General features: G+C 52.1%; 2 protein-coding genes across 2 annotated transcripts; both read left to right on the forward strand.

Annotated features, from left to right (window-relative positions):
• Positions 1–1,546: 1,546 nt before the first annotated feature.
• Positions 1,547–7,735, forward strand: LOC308064063 (uncharacterized protein). Its single transcript, XM_080387954.1, has 5 exons — positions 1,547–2,881; positions 3,741–5,396; positions 5,725–5,998; positions 6,586–6,664; positions 7,025–7,735. The coding sequence occupies exons 2-5, from the start codon at positions 5,327–5,329 to the stop codon at positions 7,079–7,081; spliced, it is 480 nt and encodes a 159-aa protein (XP_080244080.1). The 5' UTR covers positions 1,547–2,881; positions 3,741–5,326; the 3' UTR covers positions 7,082–7,735.
• A 4,836-nt stretch (positions 7,736–12,571) lies between these two features.
• On the forward strand, positions 12,572–18,870 carry LOC308061278 (uncharacterized protein). The gene is made up of 4 exons (XM_080381007.1): positions 12,572–16,531; positions 16,860–17,133; positions 17,721–17,799; positions 18,160–18,870. Exons 1-4 carry the CDS (start codon positions 16,462–16,464, stop codon positions 18,214–18,216), a joined length of 480 nt encoding a protein of 159 aa, XP_080237133.1. The 5' UTR covers positions 12,572–16,461; the 3' UTR covers positions 18,217–18,870.
• Positions 18,871–19,539: the final 669 nt, after the last annotated feature.

Consider the following 19,539-nt stretch of genomic DNA (forward strand, 5'->3'; position numbering starts at 1 on the left):
CTCAAGTTTCTGACTTGAGCACGTAGGCAGGAACCAAAGTATTTGGTAGAAACAAAGACTTGGTTTTCAGCGAGGCACACGTGAACTCCATGGTTCCAAGTTCCGGTTCAGCATCTGGCAGAAGCCGGGATGTTGAAAACAGAACCAGGAGGCACCTCCTGTTTCTCTCTGATGACGCTTCCCTTTTCCCAGCCACACCAGTGTCGGTAATACATTCGCCGACAGCGATGCCAGCTCAGAAGTTACCTCCTGAGTACAAGCAACTACAGACATTCCCTTTTTTTTCCCAAAGGGACGTGGGACTCCAAGCAGTTTCTGGCAGCATCAGCCCGGCTGGTTTGCAAGCAGCTGTGTACATGCAGTTGAGATGCTGCTGTTGGACTTTGCTGCTTTGCCGGGCTGTTGCCTGCTTGGGATCTGGCCAAGGAGAAAACTGAACGGCTCTGCTGGTTTTCTCCTTGGTGACATGGGAAGGCACAATAGGTTATAGAACTAATGTTGGTGTTCTGGGTTGTGCTTTAGTCTGGGGAGCATCGTCTAGAAAGGATGCTACCTGCCTGAGGCAGGAACAAGGGCGAAGCTCAGAGTGCCTCAGTTCTTTTTGGATCTTCTCTGTTTGTAAGCCTTGCCTTGTCCTCCAGACAGGAAAATGAGTCTTTTTTGGGAAGGGGGTGAGCGGGGCAGTTTTGGCTCCAGAGTAAGATGGCTGCTGCTATCATTCACTGAGCAAATCTGGCCCAAGAGGGTCTGTTCTGTAGTTTTTCCGAGCAGAGCACTGTTCGACCTCTCATAGCCCGGTTAGTTTCAGGAAGAAACTCTGATCTTCACGGATGAGCTTATTAATTAGTTCATCACCTTGAACCTGGTGATAACTTGTTTATGCTGCAAAATTTGCCTTTCTCATAATGAAATCCATCCCCCTTGATTTTATCTCCATGTAGTGTGAACACTGTGACCTTTGCATGCTATAGGCGTTAATATCCCACCTATGAAGGAATGTGGAGGCCTGGCTGGGCTTGCCTTGCTCTTTAGTTACTCGGTTCTCTAAACCATGAATTCATCAAAAGCTTTCTTAGGATTTTTGTGCTGTGAAAAACTGCTTGCAACTGTGGTCAGTGTTATTTTCTGCAAAGTAACCTCTGCGATGTTTCTCATAGCAACAAGGATATTCCTGCCTCTAATTTCACGATTCATGAAGTCCACTGCAGCAGATTTCTTGCAGCGTGCCAGTACTGCGAGGTTTACATCCCAAAATCGGAAATGAAGAACCATTTTGCATCTGAGCACGTGGAGGTGAGAAACGCATTCCTCCTCTAAAACTGCTGTCCTCTGTGGCAATTAATCTCATGAGGTCTGTTTATTGTAGGTTACCTGCGAGTGTGGGATGAAGATGGAAAAACAACACTTGGAGGACCACAAGGTTGGTGAACATCTATTGATGTTAGGAGATGTTTTGAAGCTACTCGATGGTATTTCCAAGCACCGATTCCAGAGCCTTTCTGTCAGCCAGGAGCCGGACTCCAAATTGTGACTGAGGCACCCTTTTTATCGAGCCCTAAATTCACACCCTCTGAGAGAAGGTGGTTGGAAACTGCCTTCAAGCAGTGGAGCCTGCTCAAGTCTTCATATCCAAGGGTTATCTGCGATAATTGGTGATTTTGTCCTTGTTAGTGATGAGGATGAAAAATGGTGCGCTGTTTCAGAAACACAGAATATGATGAACTCCACTTCTTCCGTTCCTTTCACATGACGCATTTCTGACTGCTGCAGTGGTCATGTGCATTTTAATAAGTCATGATGTCCAACAGACTTTGAAAAGAGTTTGTAAAATCAACAGGGATTTTTTCAGTTTCTGACTCCAGTTGGCTGCCGTCACAGGCAATCTTGTAATCAATGTCAGCCCCTTCCCTTCCTATGGGCCCCCCTTGCAGACAGCTCTGCAAGTGCCACCTAAGTCTGCTTATTGCTGACAAACAAAGGATTTTCAAACGGTGAAGATATGACCAGGTCAAACCCCTGGAAGCACTTCATCCCGCACGTTTGTGCGTAGTGGTTCTAGTTTTGCCTGTAAAGCAAATGATGACGTATTCTTGCAGCATCTGCTATTCTAACAGGGCTTTCATCTCTCTGTAACCCCTCTGGAAGGGCAACTTCCCTGTCATTCAGTCGCGGGTGAAGGACATAGGCAAGCAATTCTTGCCGAGTAGTAAGTGAGCTGTAAATCTGTTCCCTCGCAGAACACACACGGAGAAGTTTTTCTAGCAGTGCTCAGTGCAATGGGATCAGGACTGGGTTTTGAGACTGTCCCTGAAAGCTATCTTCAAGAAGCACAGTGGGAAGGAATCTGCTGTCCAAGTATGACAGGTTTTAAAGGAATGTCCTGAGTCTTCGGAGTGCTTCAGCTGGCGTGTTTATGACTACACAGGTTACACAGCCTGCTGGTCTTCACATTTCTCACGTGCTATCCTACTCCAGGCTATCCTTTAGCGTAGCTTTAGATCTGGCTAAAGAAAGAAAGGACCGCTCAGCTCTTCAGCAAACGGGGAACCTCCCTCCACCTTTGCCTCACTCTTCCATATGTGAAGAAGAATCCCTCGTTCTTTTTTCCAGGCGTTTGTGTGCCTTCTGCGACTTGTCCTCTGCCCTTACTGCGAAATACAGCTGCCTTTGAGAGCCATGGTTGACCATGAACTTTACTGCAGCACACGGACGGAGGAATGCGAAAACTGCCACCGCTACATACTGGTGCGAGACCTGAAAGAACATCCTCGCGTCTGCGGGCTAGTGGGGGTACAAACCCAAGGAAGTGCACCGTCTGGCTTTGAGGATGAGGATGCACATTTGCAAGACCTCCGGCACAGTGGAAGAGAATCAGGAACAGGTAACTGCACTGGGCCACTGTGGGGAATGCCCAAAGGGCTAGAAAAGCAGATTTATAGCAGCTGTGTAGGGGGACATCCCTTAAGGACATTAGCAGAAGCAATGTTTCAGCAGCACAAAGAAATCAGAAGCGAGGTGAGGTGCAGAGATGAGTAATAACCAGCTTCATATTGGACATTTGGCAGCCGATCCAAGCGTAAGGGTTTGTAACTCTTTCTGGGAAAACGCTGGGTAATGACAGCTCCAGAGCCACTGGGAGCGGGCTGATTTTCCCGTGGAACAGAACTGCAAAGGTATAAGCCAGCTACACAGAGGACTGCTGAGGTCCCTGGGGTGAGAGCCCAGGCCACTGCCGATTCTTTTGTCTCAAAGTATCGAGCTTCGCAACGAAAGCGGGAGTTGTTTGCTCGTGGCACATTCTGCCTGGGTTTGTGCGGCAGCTGCGCTCCTCCTCGGTTAAGCAGCAGGGTAGGTAAGATCTGGATGTGGGGTCACGCCTGTAGCACTGCGCATTTCTGCAGTGACGTCCCGGACATCGCTGAGACTCTTATCAGCGGGGCAGACATGAAGCGTCAGCTGGTTGTGGAAGGAGAAATGGTGCTAAAGGATTTATTGGAGGCAGTCGTGGGCTTTTTTAGCAGACCGCTGGCTCTATCTTGGACCCCAAAACACTACTCTCACGCTGGATGGCGTGGATTTGCTGATGTGGAATGAATTCAGCAAGTGTGACTAGAGTAACTGTTGCCTTAACGTGTGCTCAGGTTGCCGTCCTGTGACACAGAACAGCAGCCTGTTGCGTAGGGATCCAACTGCGCCAGACTTCTCTCTGGTAGGGGATGTAACTCTGCTTTGCTTTGCAGATGATGAGCCCGTCACCCTGCCGTGTCAAAGTTGTGGCTTGCGGTACCCTATCTACGAGCGGATGGATCACGAGGTTTAGTATTTTCTTGTATTACCTACTGACAAATAATGATTTTGAAAGCTCTTGTAACGTGCAACTCCAGGGCCTGTAGTTTAGTTTGCAACAGAAATGTTTGCCTTGCACATCCGAGTGATGTTAAAACCAGCATGTGTGTCTCACAGCTCAGGTGGGAGAGGAGCAGAGGCGTGTAACCTGTGTAGGTAAGAGGGGAAGGAGGCAACGCAGGCTGTCCATCTAGGAGATGGAGGAATGTCTCGCAGGGTAGATGTGAAGAGAGAGAGAGAGAAAGGTTAAGGACGTGACTCTATCGGGAGCTCAGCCTAAGCGAGGAGCGGTGGGTTTATGAAGTGCTGAGTGCCGCGCAGCGCTCAGCAGGGGATTCAGACGCTTCTCGATATTGCTGCCTGGTATTTCTGCTATGGAAAGAACACCAGGTCTTGGTGCTGCTGAAGCTGTTACTGCTGTTCAAGAACACTGGACAGGTACCAACTAGACCGCTCGGTGCTTTAATGCTTCCGTACACCTAAAGAGCAGAGTCGGGGAGGGGGGTGCCCGCGGAAGAGACAGTCCTCTGGGCTTCGCTGCTAGGACAGAGAAGTTAGGAAAACGCTAAGCTCGCTCATTTTCTCTTTCACGGCTCTTTTGCATTCTTACAGTCCTAACTAGTGACGTTGTGTTTTGCCGGTTGGTTCTTCTGGGCCTTTCCTGTCCTAGGTGATAGTAAAGTCAATATGAATAGAAATGAGATCTGACAAAATTTCATAGCTTATCACGTGTTAAATGGTCGTGCTGACAGGAAGGACAAGTCCCATCCACCTCCTATGGCAGCTGGCTGGTGGAAGACGACTTTATCTCACAAAGATAACAGATGCTTTCCTTTCTAGTTCCTATTTTTGTTTTGTGGGTTTCTGTCGTCTCCTTTTGTTATTCCTCGATGCAATCAACCGGCAGGAAAACATGACGTTATAACAAGGATAGCCAAGAGGGGCACTTCTGTGGGCAGCATGACTTGGAAATCACTGTTAAACTGATTTTTGTTTTGCATTTGGTTTTTAAGATGCCACTCATAGCAGGCCAATATCAGGAACCTGATCAGAGCTACCCTGACAGGACTCTAGGGCTGCTTTCCCCATGCTTGGCCCTGGCTTTGCAGGGTCATGTGTAGGTGTGAGAGGCACAAGCACGAACAGGAGCAGGTAGGGTTGTTGGCTGGCTGGCGGCAAGGCCCCAGCTACGGGGTGGTTCTCTTCAGCAGGACCGGCTCATGCTGCCAGGTCCAGTTTTGCTCAGGTCCTGTGATAGCCAGTCATTCTTCCTAAGCTCTGGCTAAGAGCAAATGCACGTGTCAGCAAACGATACCTACCTCTTCCGAACAAACAGTTCCCTGCTAACCTTCACCTTGCTGAGGGGGGATGCTCTGCAGTGCTTTTATGGGAATAAGTCTGAATAAACTGTCATGGAAAGAGTCAGACATCTGTTTTGTTTTAGCTCGTCTGTGTGCTGCGCCCAGCAGCTGAGGACTCCATGCCTCCTAAGGCCAAGAGGCAGAGACAAGAATCAGCAGAGCCACCCTGGACACGAAGCAAGTGCCAAGGTATGGGCAAAACACACACTTACACACGCACGGTTTTCCTTTACGTTGCAGGAACACTGGGTGTGTTCCAAGCTCACTAGATGTTGTTACCCTGTTCTGCCTCCAAAATTTACAAATCTTCGATCCTCCACCATTTTATGCAAGAAAGATGAAATCCTTAGAACTCAGTATCCTCAAAGATCTTGGTTGCAAAGCTGTATGCTGCTGGAATGGCAGTTGGCTCTACTTGTGTTACCTGAACGGTCTTGAATCTCTCCGGCTGCATTGACTGTTCCTGTGAAGCGCTGTGTTTGTGTCATCTGAGGAGATGTTTCTCCTTGGCGCACAGGTCGCTGCATGAAGAAGGAGCCTGGACCTCCTGCAGAAGAGGCCCGGCTGCCGAGGAGACCAAGGAAAACGGCAGCCGGCGGGAATGCACAGCTGCCCGCTCCCACCTCACGAGGGAAGGCCAGGAAGAAGGCGGCTGGCAAGAGGGGCAGAGCGAGGAAGAGAGGGGCCTGTGAACGTGCAGGTGCGTCACCGTCCCCTCAGAGGCCTGCCAAGTGCTCCCGCTCGGAACCCTTCACGTCCGGCCCGTCGAGATATTCTCCGAGCCAGCCAAGGTAACACCTCTGCCTTCCGTTCCAGGCAGCCGCGCCGGGGCTGCCCCGAAGGGTGAGGGGCCGGCGGCACTGCAGGAACAAGTTTTGCTCTGCTGGGAGCAGGGGCGCAGCCTCAGCCTGGCGCACTCGCGTCTTCAGGCGGCAGCGACCCAGCAGCGGCGGCAGTGACAAATGCATTCCAGTCCTCCGCCCTGTCCCCTTGCGCTGCAAACCCGGGTGCCCTCGTGTGTGCTTGCAGCTGAAAGGGTGTCACTCCATGTAACGCGGCTGGTGCTTCTCCGCGTGTCAAACAGCAAACGTAGACTTTTATAGCCAAGTAGAACGGGCAAAAGGGTCCCTGGGAGACAGTGTCGCAGAGCGCCTTGGTCCCTGTCCAAGGCAGCGCTCTCACCTGAGCTTTCCTCTCTGCTCTTTGAGTACAATCTGGTGGTTCTGCTCCAAAAGAAGTGGGTCAGGGCTCAGGAGAAGCTTCCTCCCAGCCCCCGCAAAGTCTCCCTGGTGTGAAGGACCTGTGCTCAGTTAGCAGTGAGAGCGCTGACGTGGGTGGGCTGGCTTCCTCTGAAAGCATCCCTCTCCATCCTTGACAGCACCAGCAGCGAAGGAGAAAGCAGCCTCAGGACACAGCACACGGGCTGCTCCATGCAGCTGCAGGCGCCGGATCCAGAGGTGAGGCAGCCAGCGCAGAGCAGAGCAGAGCGCGTGGCGTCGCTCCCGCGTCGGGTGCGCTACGGGACGCCTCCGTTGCGGAGCGCTCGGTGGGCAGCGCTGGGCTCTGCTGGTGCACGGGCGGCATGAAGCGCTGAGGGCTGACGCGCTGTGGGCTCGCTGCACGCTGGGCTCATCCTGAGCGGGGCTTGCTGGGAGGAGAGGGCAGCGCCTGCCCTGCTGCTCCTCACGGCGCTTTGTTCAGGGGCATGAGCTGATGTTACAGCCCTTCCTGCACCAGCGAGGCTCTTATCAGTGGCTTCCACTCAGGGACTCTTTGCAAACAGCATTTTCACTTGTTCTTTTTCCCTTTCCCTTTAGCTGATGACCAGGAGCCAGGCAGCTTCGCAGCCACAGGGGAACGGACCCAGCAACTGATAAAGCCACGTTCGGCCCTCTGCGGACTAATTCCATGCAGTAGAAGTCATTTCTTTTAGCATAAGAAAATTACTATGTTGCCATGTCATTGAATTTCTACAGATATTGTCATTTACAAATAAATTATTTATTTTTGCGCAGGAGAATTCCTATACTGCCATGTCACTGAGTTTCTACAAATTTAGATAGTTATAGGCAGTTGTAGTTACAGCTGGCTATAGGCATAGGCGGCTACAGGCAGTGATCACGATATATATAGGTACTTTTAGGGTGTTCAAGTATACTACAGGTTTTCACTCCTATGATCTATACCAGTAGCACCCCACACTAGCGGCCCCCACCGTGACCTTGAAACCCCCCTGGGCTGTGTTTCTGGCGAGCTCTTTGCAATACCCCCTGACGCAGTGTTTGTGACCCCCTGAAATTTCAGCCCCTTGTGCCAGCCAGTCTCGAGTGGAGTGAGGCCCCCCCGGAGCTGCGTGCCGCAGAGGGGCATCCAGAGCCCCCTGCCTGCGGGAGGCCAGGCTCCTTGGCCAGCGGCTGGAGCACGCCCAAGGCGCAGCGGGATGTGGGATGGAGGCCAGTGGGAAGGTGCCGGGATGGTGCCAGGGCACCCTCACAGCCCTGGCAGCTGGACCCCTCCCTGGAGCCCGGCGTTGCGTCCCCCCTGGGCCCAGCACAGCACATCTTCTGGCGTCTCACAGGGAATGGGGGTCTGCGCCTCCGCCGCATGTGTTCAGGGGTCACCTGCATGCCCAGGACACAGACAGGGGGATGGTGGCAGCCGGGGGTAAGCTCTGAGCTGGGGCTTCCTTGGGGGACATTTCTTAGTAGCATAGACTGATATAGTATTCAAAAGTTTACATTCTAAATAGAGTTAAATGTTTTCTCCAAACATGGTGCAATCCCATATGACATACGGAATATAGAAGGCTAATGTCAAAAAATGGCATCTGTCTGTTCAGTGTGCTATCAGCTTGAGGTTAAGGGATTCTGAAGGGTCTCGTGCCCTTTACCCTTGAGAAACTCTGACTCAGATATATAGGATGAAATTCAACCCACTTAATGGCGGGACTCCCTCCTCTGATAGGTTGATTTTCCCTGACTAACCAGGCTAACAAAAGACCAGTTGGGAAGTATAAATCAGAGGATGTTATCAGCTCCTTCTGGAGAAAAACCCAACCAGGATGTTAACAGAGTGAGCTAAGAAGCCCCAAGAGACAGAAAAGTGCTTTATTGCCTTCAGAGCACGTTCTGACTCATTGTTAATTGACAGGAGCCAAGTTAGACAAGGCAGGAGCACAGCGATGGCAATACACAGAGCCATAGGTTTGCAGTGTAGATTCTGCACTGACGGCGTGAGCTGGGGCGTAAAATGCACGCTAAATTCTATGACGGCTCTTTGAATACTCCCTGACGCAGTGTTTCTGACCCCCTGAGATTTGAGCCCCTTGTGCCAGTCAGTCTCGAGCGGAGTGAGGCCCCCCGGAGCCGCGTGCTGCAGAGGGGTGTCCGGAGCTCCCCACCTGCTGGAGGCCAGACAGTCTGCAGCGTTGTTTCCAGCAGCTCCGTTGCCCTGCACCAACGCAGCTGCAGCAGCCCAGGAGTTAATTCTTTCCAGCCCCAAAGAAGGACACGATACATCTCAAGGGATGTTAAGAATCTCCTTTATGCAAGTTACACTCCATGGCCAAGAGCACTTAACAGGTTAATGCTGCGAACGGTACCGAGACGGACACACACCAAGCCAGAACTAATACCCAGCTCCAGAGTTCTGCCATTGTGTAGTGTAATTTTACATTCTGAATGAATAGATAGTTGTAAAAAAAAATAAAATCACAAACCAATCTCTGCTTTGACAAACAAGCCTGTTACAGACAACGTCAAGTGATTTAGAGCACAAGGAAGTCATGATGATTAGAAAAGCTTTAATTAAAAGGCCATTTGAGCTCCAGGCAAACTGCTGCAGCACTTCCATTCTAGTGGCATTAAAAAAACCCAACCAACCAAAGAAACAAAAAGCCAGTGCCGCCCCCACCCCCGAGCTCCTCCTCTTGCAGGGCTCAGACCATCCCTCTGAGAAAACCAGCCGGTGAAGGGTATTTACCGGTGTGACATTTCTGCAGGATAAGAAGCTTCATTTACACAGCGAGGTATAAACAGCATCGATACAAAGTCTGTGTTATTTGTAATCACAAATAATTAATTGTAATAAATATGTATCAAGTAACTTTGCAGCACGCCTTTCAGGGCCAAGACGCAGATATGTTCCACTCGGACGTGCTCTCTGGAAGGAGAAGACGGACATTAGCAGCATTTTCTGACTCACAGCCGTACTCCCGGCCTTGGAGAACACCGGCATTCCCAGCTCTCCGGCCCCTGGGAGCGAGTCCACCCAAGGCTCCGAGGCCTTGGAACGGGGGCGTGAAACCCAAACCAAACGCGCCATCCACGGCCCAGGAACAAACCCCAAGCGCATTGCTGGCAGCAACACCAGCGCCACAAACTTCCACCGACCTCCTTCACGCTTCCCTGTGGCACTTGCCTGGGAACACGCATCCCAGACGGTCACAAAGCGGCTCCCAGCCGCGCCTTCTGCTTAGTTTTCCCCTTGGTCTCTGTCAGCTCCGCGTGTGTTTGCGCTTACTCCGAGTCATTTCTCAGCTACAGATACGCTTCTACCAGGAGATGGACAAGTTTCAAGAGTAAATATTCTTCTGACATGTATCCGGCTCTTGGAAAGGGCAGTACGCGACAGACAGGTAATAACACAGCTTTCCTAAGCGCAGGAGCTGCAGGCTCTGGATGCCAACAACTAGCTCTACAACTGTTGCGCACACATTGATTTTTTTTTCACCATTCGCTGACAGAACAAGAATATACACACTTGTGTAGGCTTTTCTCTCTTCCTCACATTTGATCTTCAGGTTTGCAGTTCTCCTCACCTCGAGGAACTCCAGGTTAATGTAGGGAAGCCCGCACGTCCTCAGCTCCATCTCTAGAGGGCTCAGCATAGTCTGGAGCTGCAGGGGAATGATGGACCCAAGGCCAGCACGCACTGCAGTCATGCACGCCGGAGTCTGCGGCTCACGCACCCTCAAGCTGCGGATCGCTGTTGCGTACACGTCCTTGTTCTCCCACCTGCAAGGGCAGAGATCCAGGACAAAAAGGAGAGCGCGTAAGAGCCCTCGTGCCCTGCTCCAGCCGCAATGAGGAGAGCGCGGAACCGCATTGCGCAGCCGCCGGCCGGGCTGGCCCAGGGGCAGTGCTGAAGCACCGCCAGGAGCAGTGGGGCGGGGCCGAGCGCGTCGGCGGGGCGGAGCCTGGCCGTGGAAGGGAAGGGGGCGGGTCCCGGCCGGGAAAGGGGGCGGGGCCTGGCCGCGTGCCACCGCCCGTTGCCACAGCGCTGGGGAGCGCGGGTCGATTGTTGCGTGGATTGTTGGGTCGATTGTTGGGTGCGTTGTTGGGTGGATTGTTGGGTGCGTTGTTGGGCTGGACCCGTCCCCACAGAGCTGGGAGCGCCCGCAGCCGGGAGCGGGGTGCAGTTCTGCCCGTGCTGCGCCGCGCCAGGCCCCTCGCACTGCCGCAGCCGCTTTCCCTGCAGTGCTGAGAGCGCAGCCCTCTCCTGAGCTCTCTGCTCACCTACCCACGTCCCTAGCCACCTGCCCACCCACCCACCCACCCCCCTCCCCATCTTCCTTCCCCCCTACACACCCACCTCCCTCACCATCTTCCTCCCTACACACCTGCCCCCCGCCAGGGAGGCCCGGGGCCGAGGCAGCAGGAGGAACCCGGCTCTCCGTCCCAGGACACAGCCATGCCCTCGGCCGCCGATAACCAGGCGGCAACGCTGCGGTGCGGTCACTGGTAAGGCATGCAGCGGAGGCTGCCAGGGGTCTCCGGGAGCCATCGCTGCACACACATCCATACGTATCCCCTTGACATGCTGCCACGGGCTGGGAGGGGCAGCTCACTAACGAACATGCCCCCTTCATTACAAGCGGCTGGCACGTGGTTCTGCAGTGTCAGGGCCTGACAACCTGCTCAGCCTTGACTCAAGTTTCTGACTTGAGCACGTAGGCAGGAACCAAAGTATTTGGTAGAAACAAAGACTTGGTTTTCAGCGAGGCACACGTGAACTCCATGGTTCCAAGTTCCGGTTCAGCATCTGGCAGAAGCCGGGATGTTGAAAACAGAACCAGGAGGCACCTCCTGTTTCTCTCTGATGACGCTTCCCTTTTCCCAGCCACACCAGTGTCGGTAATACATTCGCCGACAGCGATGCCAGCTCAGAAGTTACCTCCTGAGTACAAGCAACTACAGACATTCCCTTTTTTTTCCCAAAGGGACGTGGGACTCCAAGCAGTTTCTGGCAGCATCAGCCCGGCTGGTTTGCAAGCAGCTGTGTACATGCAGTTGAGATGCTGCTGTTGGACTTTGCTGCTTTGCCGGGCTGTTGCCTGCTTGGGATCTGGCCAAGGAGAAAACTGAACGGCTCTGCTGGTTTTCTCCTTGGTGACATGGGAAGGCACAATAGGTTATAGAACTAATGTTGGTGTTCTGGGTTGTGCTTTAGTCTGGGGAGCATCGTCTAGAAAGGATGCTACCTGCCTGAGGCAGGAACAAGGGCGAAGCTCAGAGTGCCTCAGTTCTTTTTGGATCTTCTCTGTTTGTAAGCCTTGCCTTGTCCTCCAGACAGGAAAATGAGTCTTTTTTGGGAAGGGGGTGAGCGGGGCAGTTTTGGCTCCAGAGTAAGATGGCTGCTGCTATCATTCACTGAGCAAATCTGGCCCAAGAGGGTCTGTTCTGTAGTTTTTCCGAGCAGAGCACTGTTCGACCTCTCATAGCCCGGTTAGTTTCAGGAAGAAACTCTGATCTTCACGGATGAGCTTATTAATTAGTTCATCACCTTGAACCTGGTGATAACTTGTTTATGCTGCAAAATTTGCCTTTCTCATAATGAAATCCATCCCCCTTGATTTTATCTCCATGTAGTGTGAACACTGTGACCTTTGCATGCTATAGGCGTTAATATCCCACCTATGAAGGAATGTGGAGGCCTGGCTGGGCTTGCCTTGCTCTTTAGTTACTCGGTTCTCTAAACCATGAATTCATCAAAAGCTTTCTTAGGATTTTTGTGCTGTGAAAAACTGCTTGCAACTGTGGTCAGTGTTATTTTCTGCAAAGTAACCTCTGCGATGTTTCTCATAGCAACAAGGATATTCCTGCCTCTAATTTCACGATTCATGAAGTCCACTGCAGCAGATTTCTTGCAGCGTGCCAGTACTGCGAGGTTTACATCCCAAAATCGGAAATGAAGAACCATTTTGCATCTGAGCACGTGGAGGTGAGAAACGCATTCCTCCTCTAAAACTGCTGTCCTCTGTGGCAATTAATCTCATGAGGTCTGTTTATTGTAGGTTACCTGCGAGTGTGGGATGAAGATGGAAAAACAACACTTGGAGGACCACAAGGCTGGTGAACATCTATTGATGTTAGGAGATGTTTTGAAGCTACTCGATGGTATTTCCAAGCACCGATTCCAGAGCCTTTCTGTCAGCCAGGAGCCGGACTCCAAATTGTGATTGAGGCACCCTTTTTATCGAGCCCTAAATTCACACCCTCTGAGAGAAGGTGGTTGGAAACTGCCTTCAAGCAGTGGAGCCTGCTCAAGTCTTCATATCCAAGGGTTATCTGCGATAATTGGTGATTTTGTCCTTGTTAGTGATGAGGATGAAAAATGGTGCGCTGTTTCAGAAACACAGAATATGATGAACTCCACTTCTTCCGTTCCTTTCACATGACGCATTTCTGACTGCTGCAGTGGTCATGTGCATTTTAATAAGTCATGATGTCCAACAGACTTTGAAAAGAGTTTGTAAAATCAACAGGGATTTTTTCAGTTTCTGACTCCAGTTGGCTGCCGTCACAGGCAATCTTGTAATCAATGTCAGCCCCTTCCCTTCCTATGGGCCCCCCTTGCAGACAGCTCTGCAAGTGCCACCTAAGTCTGCTTATTGCTGACAAACAAAGGATTTTCAAACGGTGAAGATATGACCAGGTCAAACCCCTGGAAGCACTTCATCCCGCACGTTTGTGCGTAGTGGTTCTAGTTTTGCCTGTAAAGCAAATGATGACGTATTCTTGCAGCATCTGCTATTCTAACAGGGCTTTCATCTCTCTGTAACCCCTCTGGAAGGGCAACTTCCCTGTCATTCAGTCGCGGGTGAAGGACATAGGCAAGCAATTCTTGCCGAGTAGTAAGTGAGCTGTAAATCTGTTCCCTCGCAGAACACACACGGAGAAGTTTTTCTAGCAGTGCTCAGTGCAATGGGATCAGGACTGGGTTTTGAGACTGTCCCTGAAAGCTATCTTCAAGAAGCACAGTGGGAAGGAATCTGCTGTCCAAGTATGACAGGTTTTAAAGGAATGTCCTGAGTCTTCGGAGTGCTTCAGCTGGCGTGTTTATGACTACACAGGTTACACAGCCTGCTGGTCTTCACATTTCTCACGTGCTATCCTACTCCAGGCTATCCTTTAGCGTAGCTTTAGATCTGGCTAAAGAAAGAAAGGACCGCTCAGCTCTTCAGCAAACGGGGAACCTCCCTCCACCTTTGCCTCACTCTTCCATATGTGAAGAAGAATCCCTCGTTCTTTTTTCCAGGCGTTTGTGTGCCTTCTGCGACTTGTCCTCTGCCCTTACTGCGAAATACAGCTGCCTTTGAGAGCCATGGTTGACCATGAACTTTACTGCAGCACACGGACGGAGGAATGCGAAAACTGCCACCGCTACATACTGGTGCGAGACCTGAAAGAACATCCTCGCGTCTGCGGGCTAGTGGGGGTACAAACCCAAGGAAGTGCACCGTCTGGCTTTGAGGATGAGGATGCACATTTGCAAGACCTCCGGCACAGTGGAAGAGAATCAGGAACAGGTAACTGCGCTGGGCCACTGTGGGGAATGCCCAAGGGGCTAGAAAAGCAGATTTATAGCAGCTGTGTAGGGGGACATCCCTTAAGGACATTAGCAGAAGCAATGTTTCAGCAGCACAAAGAAATCAGAAGCGAGGTGAGGTGCAGAGATGAGTAATAACCAGCTTCATATTGGACATTTGGCAGCCGATCCAAGCGTAAGGGTTTGTAACTCTTTCTGGGAAAACGCTGGGTAATGACAGCTCCAGAGCCACTGGGAGCGGGCTGATTTTCCCGTGGAACAGAACTGCAAAGGTATAAGCCAGCTACACAGAGGACTGCTGAGGTCCCTGGGGTGAGAGCCCAGGCCACTGCCGATTCTTTTGTCTCAAAGTATCGAGCTTCGCAACGAAAGCGGGAGTTGTTTGCTCGTGGCACATTCTGCCTGGGTTTGTGCGGCAGCTGCGCTCCTCCTCGGTTAAGCAGCAGGGTAGGTAAGATCTGGATGTGGGGTCACGCCTGTAGCACTGCGCATTTCTGCAGTGACGTCCCGGACATCGCTGAGACTCTTATCAGCGGGGCAGACATGAAGCGTCAGCTGGTTGTGGAAGGAGAAATGGTGCTAAAGGATTTATTGGAGGCAGTCGTGGGCTTTTTTAGCAGACCGCTGGCTCTATCTTGGACCCCAAAACACTACTCTCACGCTGGATGGCGTGGATTTGCTGATGTGGAATGAATTCAGCAAGTGTGACTAGAGTAACTGTTGCCTTAACGTGTGCTCAGGTTGCCGTCCTGTGACACAGAACAGCAGCCTGTTGCGTAGGGATCCAACTGCGCCAGACTTCTCTCTGGTAGGGGATGTAACTCTGCTTTGCTTTGCAGATGATGAGCCCGTCACCCTGCCGTGTCAAAGTTGTGGCTTGCGGTACCCTATCTACGAGCGGATGGATCACGAGGTTTAGTATTTTCTTGTATTACCTACTGACAAATAATGATTTTGAAAGCTCTTGTAACGTGCAACTCCAGGGCCTGTAGTTTAGTTTGCAACAGAAATGTTTGCCTTGCACATCCGAGTGATGTTAAAACCAGCATGTGTGTCTCACAGCTCAGGTGGGAGAGGAGCAGAGGCGTGTAACCTGTGTAGGTAAGAGGGGAAGGAGGCAACGCAGGCTGTCCATCTAGGAGATGGAGGAATGTCTCGCAGGGTAGATGTGAAGAGAGAGAGAGAGAAAGGTTAAGGACGTGACTCTATCGGGAGCTCAGCCTAAGCGAGGAGCGGTGGGTTTATGAAGTGCTGAGTGCCGCGCAGCGCTCAGCAGGGGATTCAGACGCTTCTCGATATTGCTGCCTGGTATTTCTGCTATGGAAAGAACACCAGGTCTTGGTGCTGCTGAAGCTGTTACTGCTGTTCAAGAACACTGGACAGGTACCAACTAGACCGCTCGGTGCTTTAATGCTTCCGTACACCTAAAGAGCAGAGTCGGGGAGGGGGGTGCCCGCGGAAGAGACAGTCCTCTGGGCTTCGCTGCTAGGACAGAGAAGTTAGGAAAACGCTAAGCTCGCTCATTTTCTCTTTCACGGCTCTTTTGCATTCTTACAGTCCTAACTAGTGACGTTGTGTTTTGCCGGTTGGTTCTTCTGGGCCTTTCCTGTCCTAGGTGATAGTAAAGTCAATATGAATAGAAATGAGATCTGACAAAATTTCATAGCTTATCACGTGTTAAATGGTCGTGCTGACAGGAAGGACAAGTCCCATCCACCTCCTATGGCAGCTGGCTGGTGGAAGACGACTTTATCTCACAAAGATAACAGATGCTTTCCTTTCTAGTTCCTATTTTTGTTTTGTGGGTTTCTGTCGTCTCCTTTTGTTATTCCTCGATGCAATCAACCGGCAGGAAAACATGACGTTATAACAAGGATAGCCAAGAGGGGCACTTCTGTGGGCAGCATGACTTGGAAATCACTGTTAAACTGATTTTTGTTTTGCATTTGGTTTTTAAGATGCCACTCATAGCAGGCCAATATCAGGAACCTGATCAGAGCTACCCTGACAGGACTCTAGGGCTGCTTTCCCCATGCTTGGCCCTGGCTTTGCAGGGTCATGTGTAGGTGTGAGAGGCACAAGCACGAACAGGAGCAGGTAGGGTTGTTGGCTGGCTGGCGGCAAGGCCCCAGCTACGGGGTGGTTCTCTTCAGCAGGACCGGCTCATGCTGCCAGGTCCAGTTTTGCTCAGGTCCTGTGATAGCCAGTCATTCTTCCTAAGCTCTGGCTAAGAGCAAATGCACGTGTCAGCAAACGATACCTACCTCTTCCGAACAAACAGTTCCCTGCTAACCTTCACCTTGCTGAGGGGGGATGCTCTGCAGTGCTTTTATGGGAATAAGTCTGAATAAACTGTCATGGAAAGAGTCAGACATCTGTTTTGTTTTAGCTCGTCTGTGTGCTGCGCCCAGCAGCTGAGGACTCCATGCCTCCTAAGGCCAAGAGGCAGAGACAAGAATCAGCAGAGCCACCCTGGACACGAAGCAAGTGCCAAGGTATGGGCAAAACACACACTTACACACGCACGGTTTTCCTTTACGTTGCAGGAACACTGGGTGTGTTCCAAGCTCACTAGATGTTGTTACCCTGTTCTGCCTCCAAAATTTACAAATCTTCGATCCTCCACCATTTTATGCAAGAAAGATGAAATCCTTAGAACTCAGTATCCTCAAAGATCTTGGTTGCAAAGCTGTATGCTGCTGGAATGGCAGTTGGCTCTACTTGTGTTACCTGAACGGTCTTGAATCTCTCCGGCTGCATTGACTGTTCCTGTGAAGCGCTGTGTTTGTGTCATCTGAGGAGATGTTTCTCCTTGGCGCACAGGTCGCTGCATGAAGAAGGAGCCTGGACCTCCTGCAGAAGAGGCCCGGCTGCCGAGGAGACCAAGGAAAACGGCAGCCGGCGGGAATGCACAGCTGCCCGCTCCCACCTCACGAGGGAAGGCCAGGAAGAAGGCGGCTGGCAAGAGGGGCAGAGCGAGGAAGAGAGGGGCCTGTGAACGTGCAGGTGCGTCACCGTCCCCTCAGAGGCCTGCCAAGTGCTCCCGCTCGGAACCCTTCACGTCCGGCCCGTCGAGATATTCTCCGAGCCAGCCAAGGTAACACCTCTGCCTTCCGTTCCAGGCAGCCGCGCCGGGGCTGCCCCGAAGGGTGAGGGGCCGGCGGCACTGCAGGAACAAGTTTTGCTCTGCTGGGAGCAGGGGCGCAGCCTCAGCCTGGCGCACTCGCGTCTTCAGGCGGCAGCGACCCAGCAGCGGCGGCAGTGACAAATGCATTCCAGTCCTCCGCCCTGTCCCCTTGCGCTGCAAACCCGGGTGCCCTCGTGTGTGCTTGCAGCTGAAAGGGTGTCACTCCATGTAACGCGGCTGGTGCTTCTCCGCGTGTCAAACAGCAAACGTAGACTTTTATAGCCAAGTAGAACGGGCAAAAGGGTCCCTGGGAGACAGTGTCGCAGAGCGCCTTGGTCCCTGTCCAAGGCAGCGCTCTCACCTGAGCTTTCCTCTCTGCTCTTTGAGTACAATCTGGTGGTTCTGCTCCAAAAGAAGTGGGTCAGGGCTCAGGAGAAGCTTCCTCCCAGCCCCCGCAAAGTCTCCCTGGTGTGAAGGACCTGTGCTCAGTTAGCAGTGAGAGCGCTGACGTGGGTGGGCTGGCTTCCTCTGAAAGCATCCCTCTCCATCCTTGACAGCACCAGCAGCGAAGGAGAAAGCAGCCTCAGGACACAGCACACGGGCTGCTCCATGCAGCTGCAGGCGCCGGATCCAGAGGTGAGGCAGCCAGCGCAGAGCAGAGCAGAGCGCGTGGCGTCGCTCCCGCGTCGGGTGCGCTACGGGACGCCTCCGTTGCGGAGCGCTCGGTGGGCAGCGCTGGGCTCTGCTGGTGCACGGGCGGCATGAAGCGCTGAGGGCTGACGCGCTGTGGGCTCGCTGCACGCTGGGCTCATCCTGAGCGGGGCTTGCTGGGAGGAGAGGGCAGCGCCTGCCCTGCTGCTCCTCACGGCGCTTTGTTCAGGGGCATGAGCTGATGTTACAGCCCTTCCTGCACCAGCGAGGCTCTTATCAGTGGCTTCCACTCAGGGACTCTTTGCAAACAGCATTTTCACTTGTTCTTTTTCCCTTTCCCTTTAGCTGATGACCAGGAGCCAGGCAGCTTCGCAGCCACAGGGGAACGGACCCAGCAACTGATAAAGCCACGTTCGGCCCTCTGCGGACTAATTCCATGCAGTAGAAGTCATTTCTTTTAGCATAAGAAAATTACTATGTTGCCATGTCATTGAATTTCTACAGATATTGTCATTTACAAATAAATTATTTATTTTTGCGCAGGAGAATTCCTATACTGCCATGTCACTGAGTTTCTACAAATTTAGATAGTTATAGGCAGTTGTAGTTACAGCTGGCTATAGGCATAGGCGGCTACAGGCAGTGATCACGATATATATAGGTACTTTTAGGGTGTTCAAGTATACTACAGGTTTTCACTCCTATGATCTATACCAGTAGCACCCCACACTAGCGGCCCCCACCGTGACCTTGAAACCCCCCTGGGCTGTGTTTCTGGCGAGCTCTTTGCAATACCCCCTGACGCAGTGTTTGTGACCCCCTGAAATTTCAGCCCCTTGTGCCAGCCAGTCTCGAGTGGAGTGAGGCCCCCCCGGAGCTGCGTGCCGCAGAGGGGCATCCAGAGCCCCCTGCCTGCGGGAGGCCAGGCTCCTTGGCCAGCGGCTGGAGCACGCCCAAGGCGCAGCGGGATGTGGGATGGAGGCCAGTGGGAAGGTGCCGGGATGGTGCCAGGGCACCCTCACAGCCCTGGCAGCTGGACCCCTCCCTGGAGCCCGGCGTTGCGTCCCCCCTGGGCCCAGCACAGCACATCTTCTGGCGTCTCACAGGGAATGGGGGTCTGCGCCTCCGCCGCATGTGTTCAGGGGTCACCTGCATGCCCAGGACACAGACAGGGGGATGGTGGCAGCCGGGGGTAAGCTCTGAGCTGGGGCTTCCTTGGGGGACATTTCTTAGTAGCATAGACTGATATAGTATTCAAAAGTTTACATTCTAAATAGAGTTAAATGTTTTCTCCAAACATGGTGCAATCCCATATGACATACGGAATATAGAAGGCTAATGTCAAAAAATGGCATCTGTCTGTTCAGTGTGCTATCAGCTTGAGGTTAAGGGATTCTGAAGGGTCTCGTGCCCTTTACCCTTGAGAAACTCTGACTCAGATATATAGGATGAAATTCAACCCACTTAATGGCGGGACTCCCTCCTCTGATAGGTTGATTTTCCCTGACTAACCAGGCTAACAAAAGACCAGTTGGGAAGTATAAATCAGAGGATGTTATCAGCTCCTTCTGGAGAAAAACCCAACCAGGATGTTAACAGAGTGAGCTAAGAAGCCCCAAGAGACAGAAAAGTGCTTTATTGCCTTCAGAGCACGTTCTGACTCATTGTTAATTGACAGGAGCCAAGTTAGACAAGGCAGGAGCACAGCGATGGCAATACACAGAG

Source organism: Falco punctatus, assembly GCF_963210335.1.
Source record: "Falco punctatus genome assembly, chromosome: 1".
Taxonomy (NCBI): domain Eukaryota; kingdom Metazoa; phylum Chordata; class Aves; order Falconiformes; family Falconidae; genus Falco; species Falco punctatus.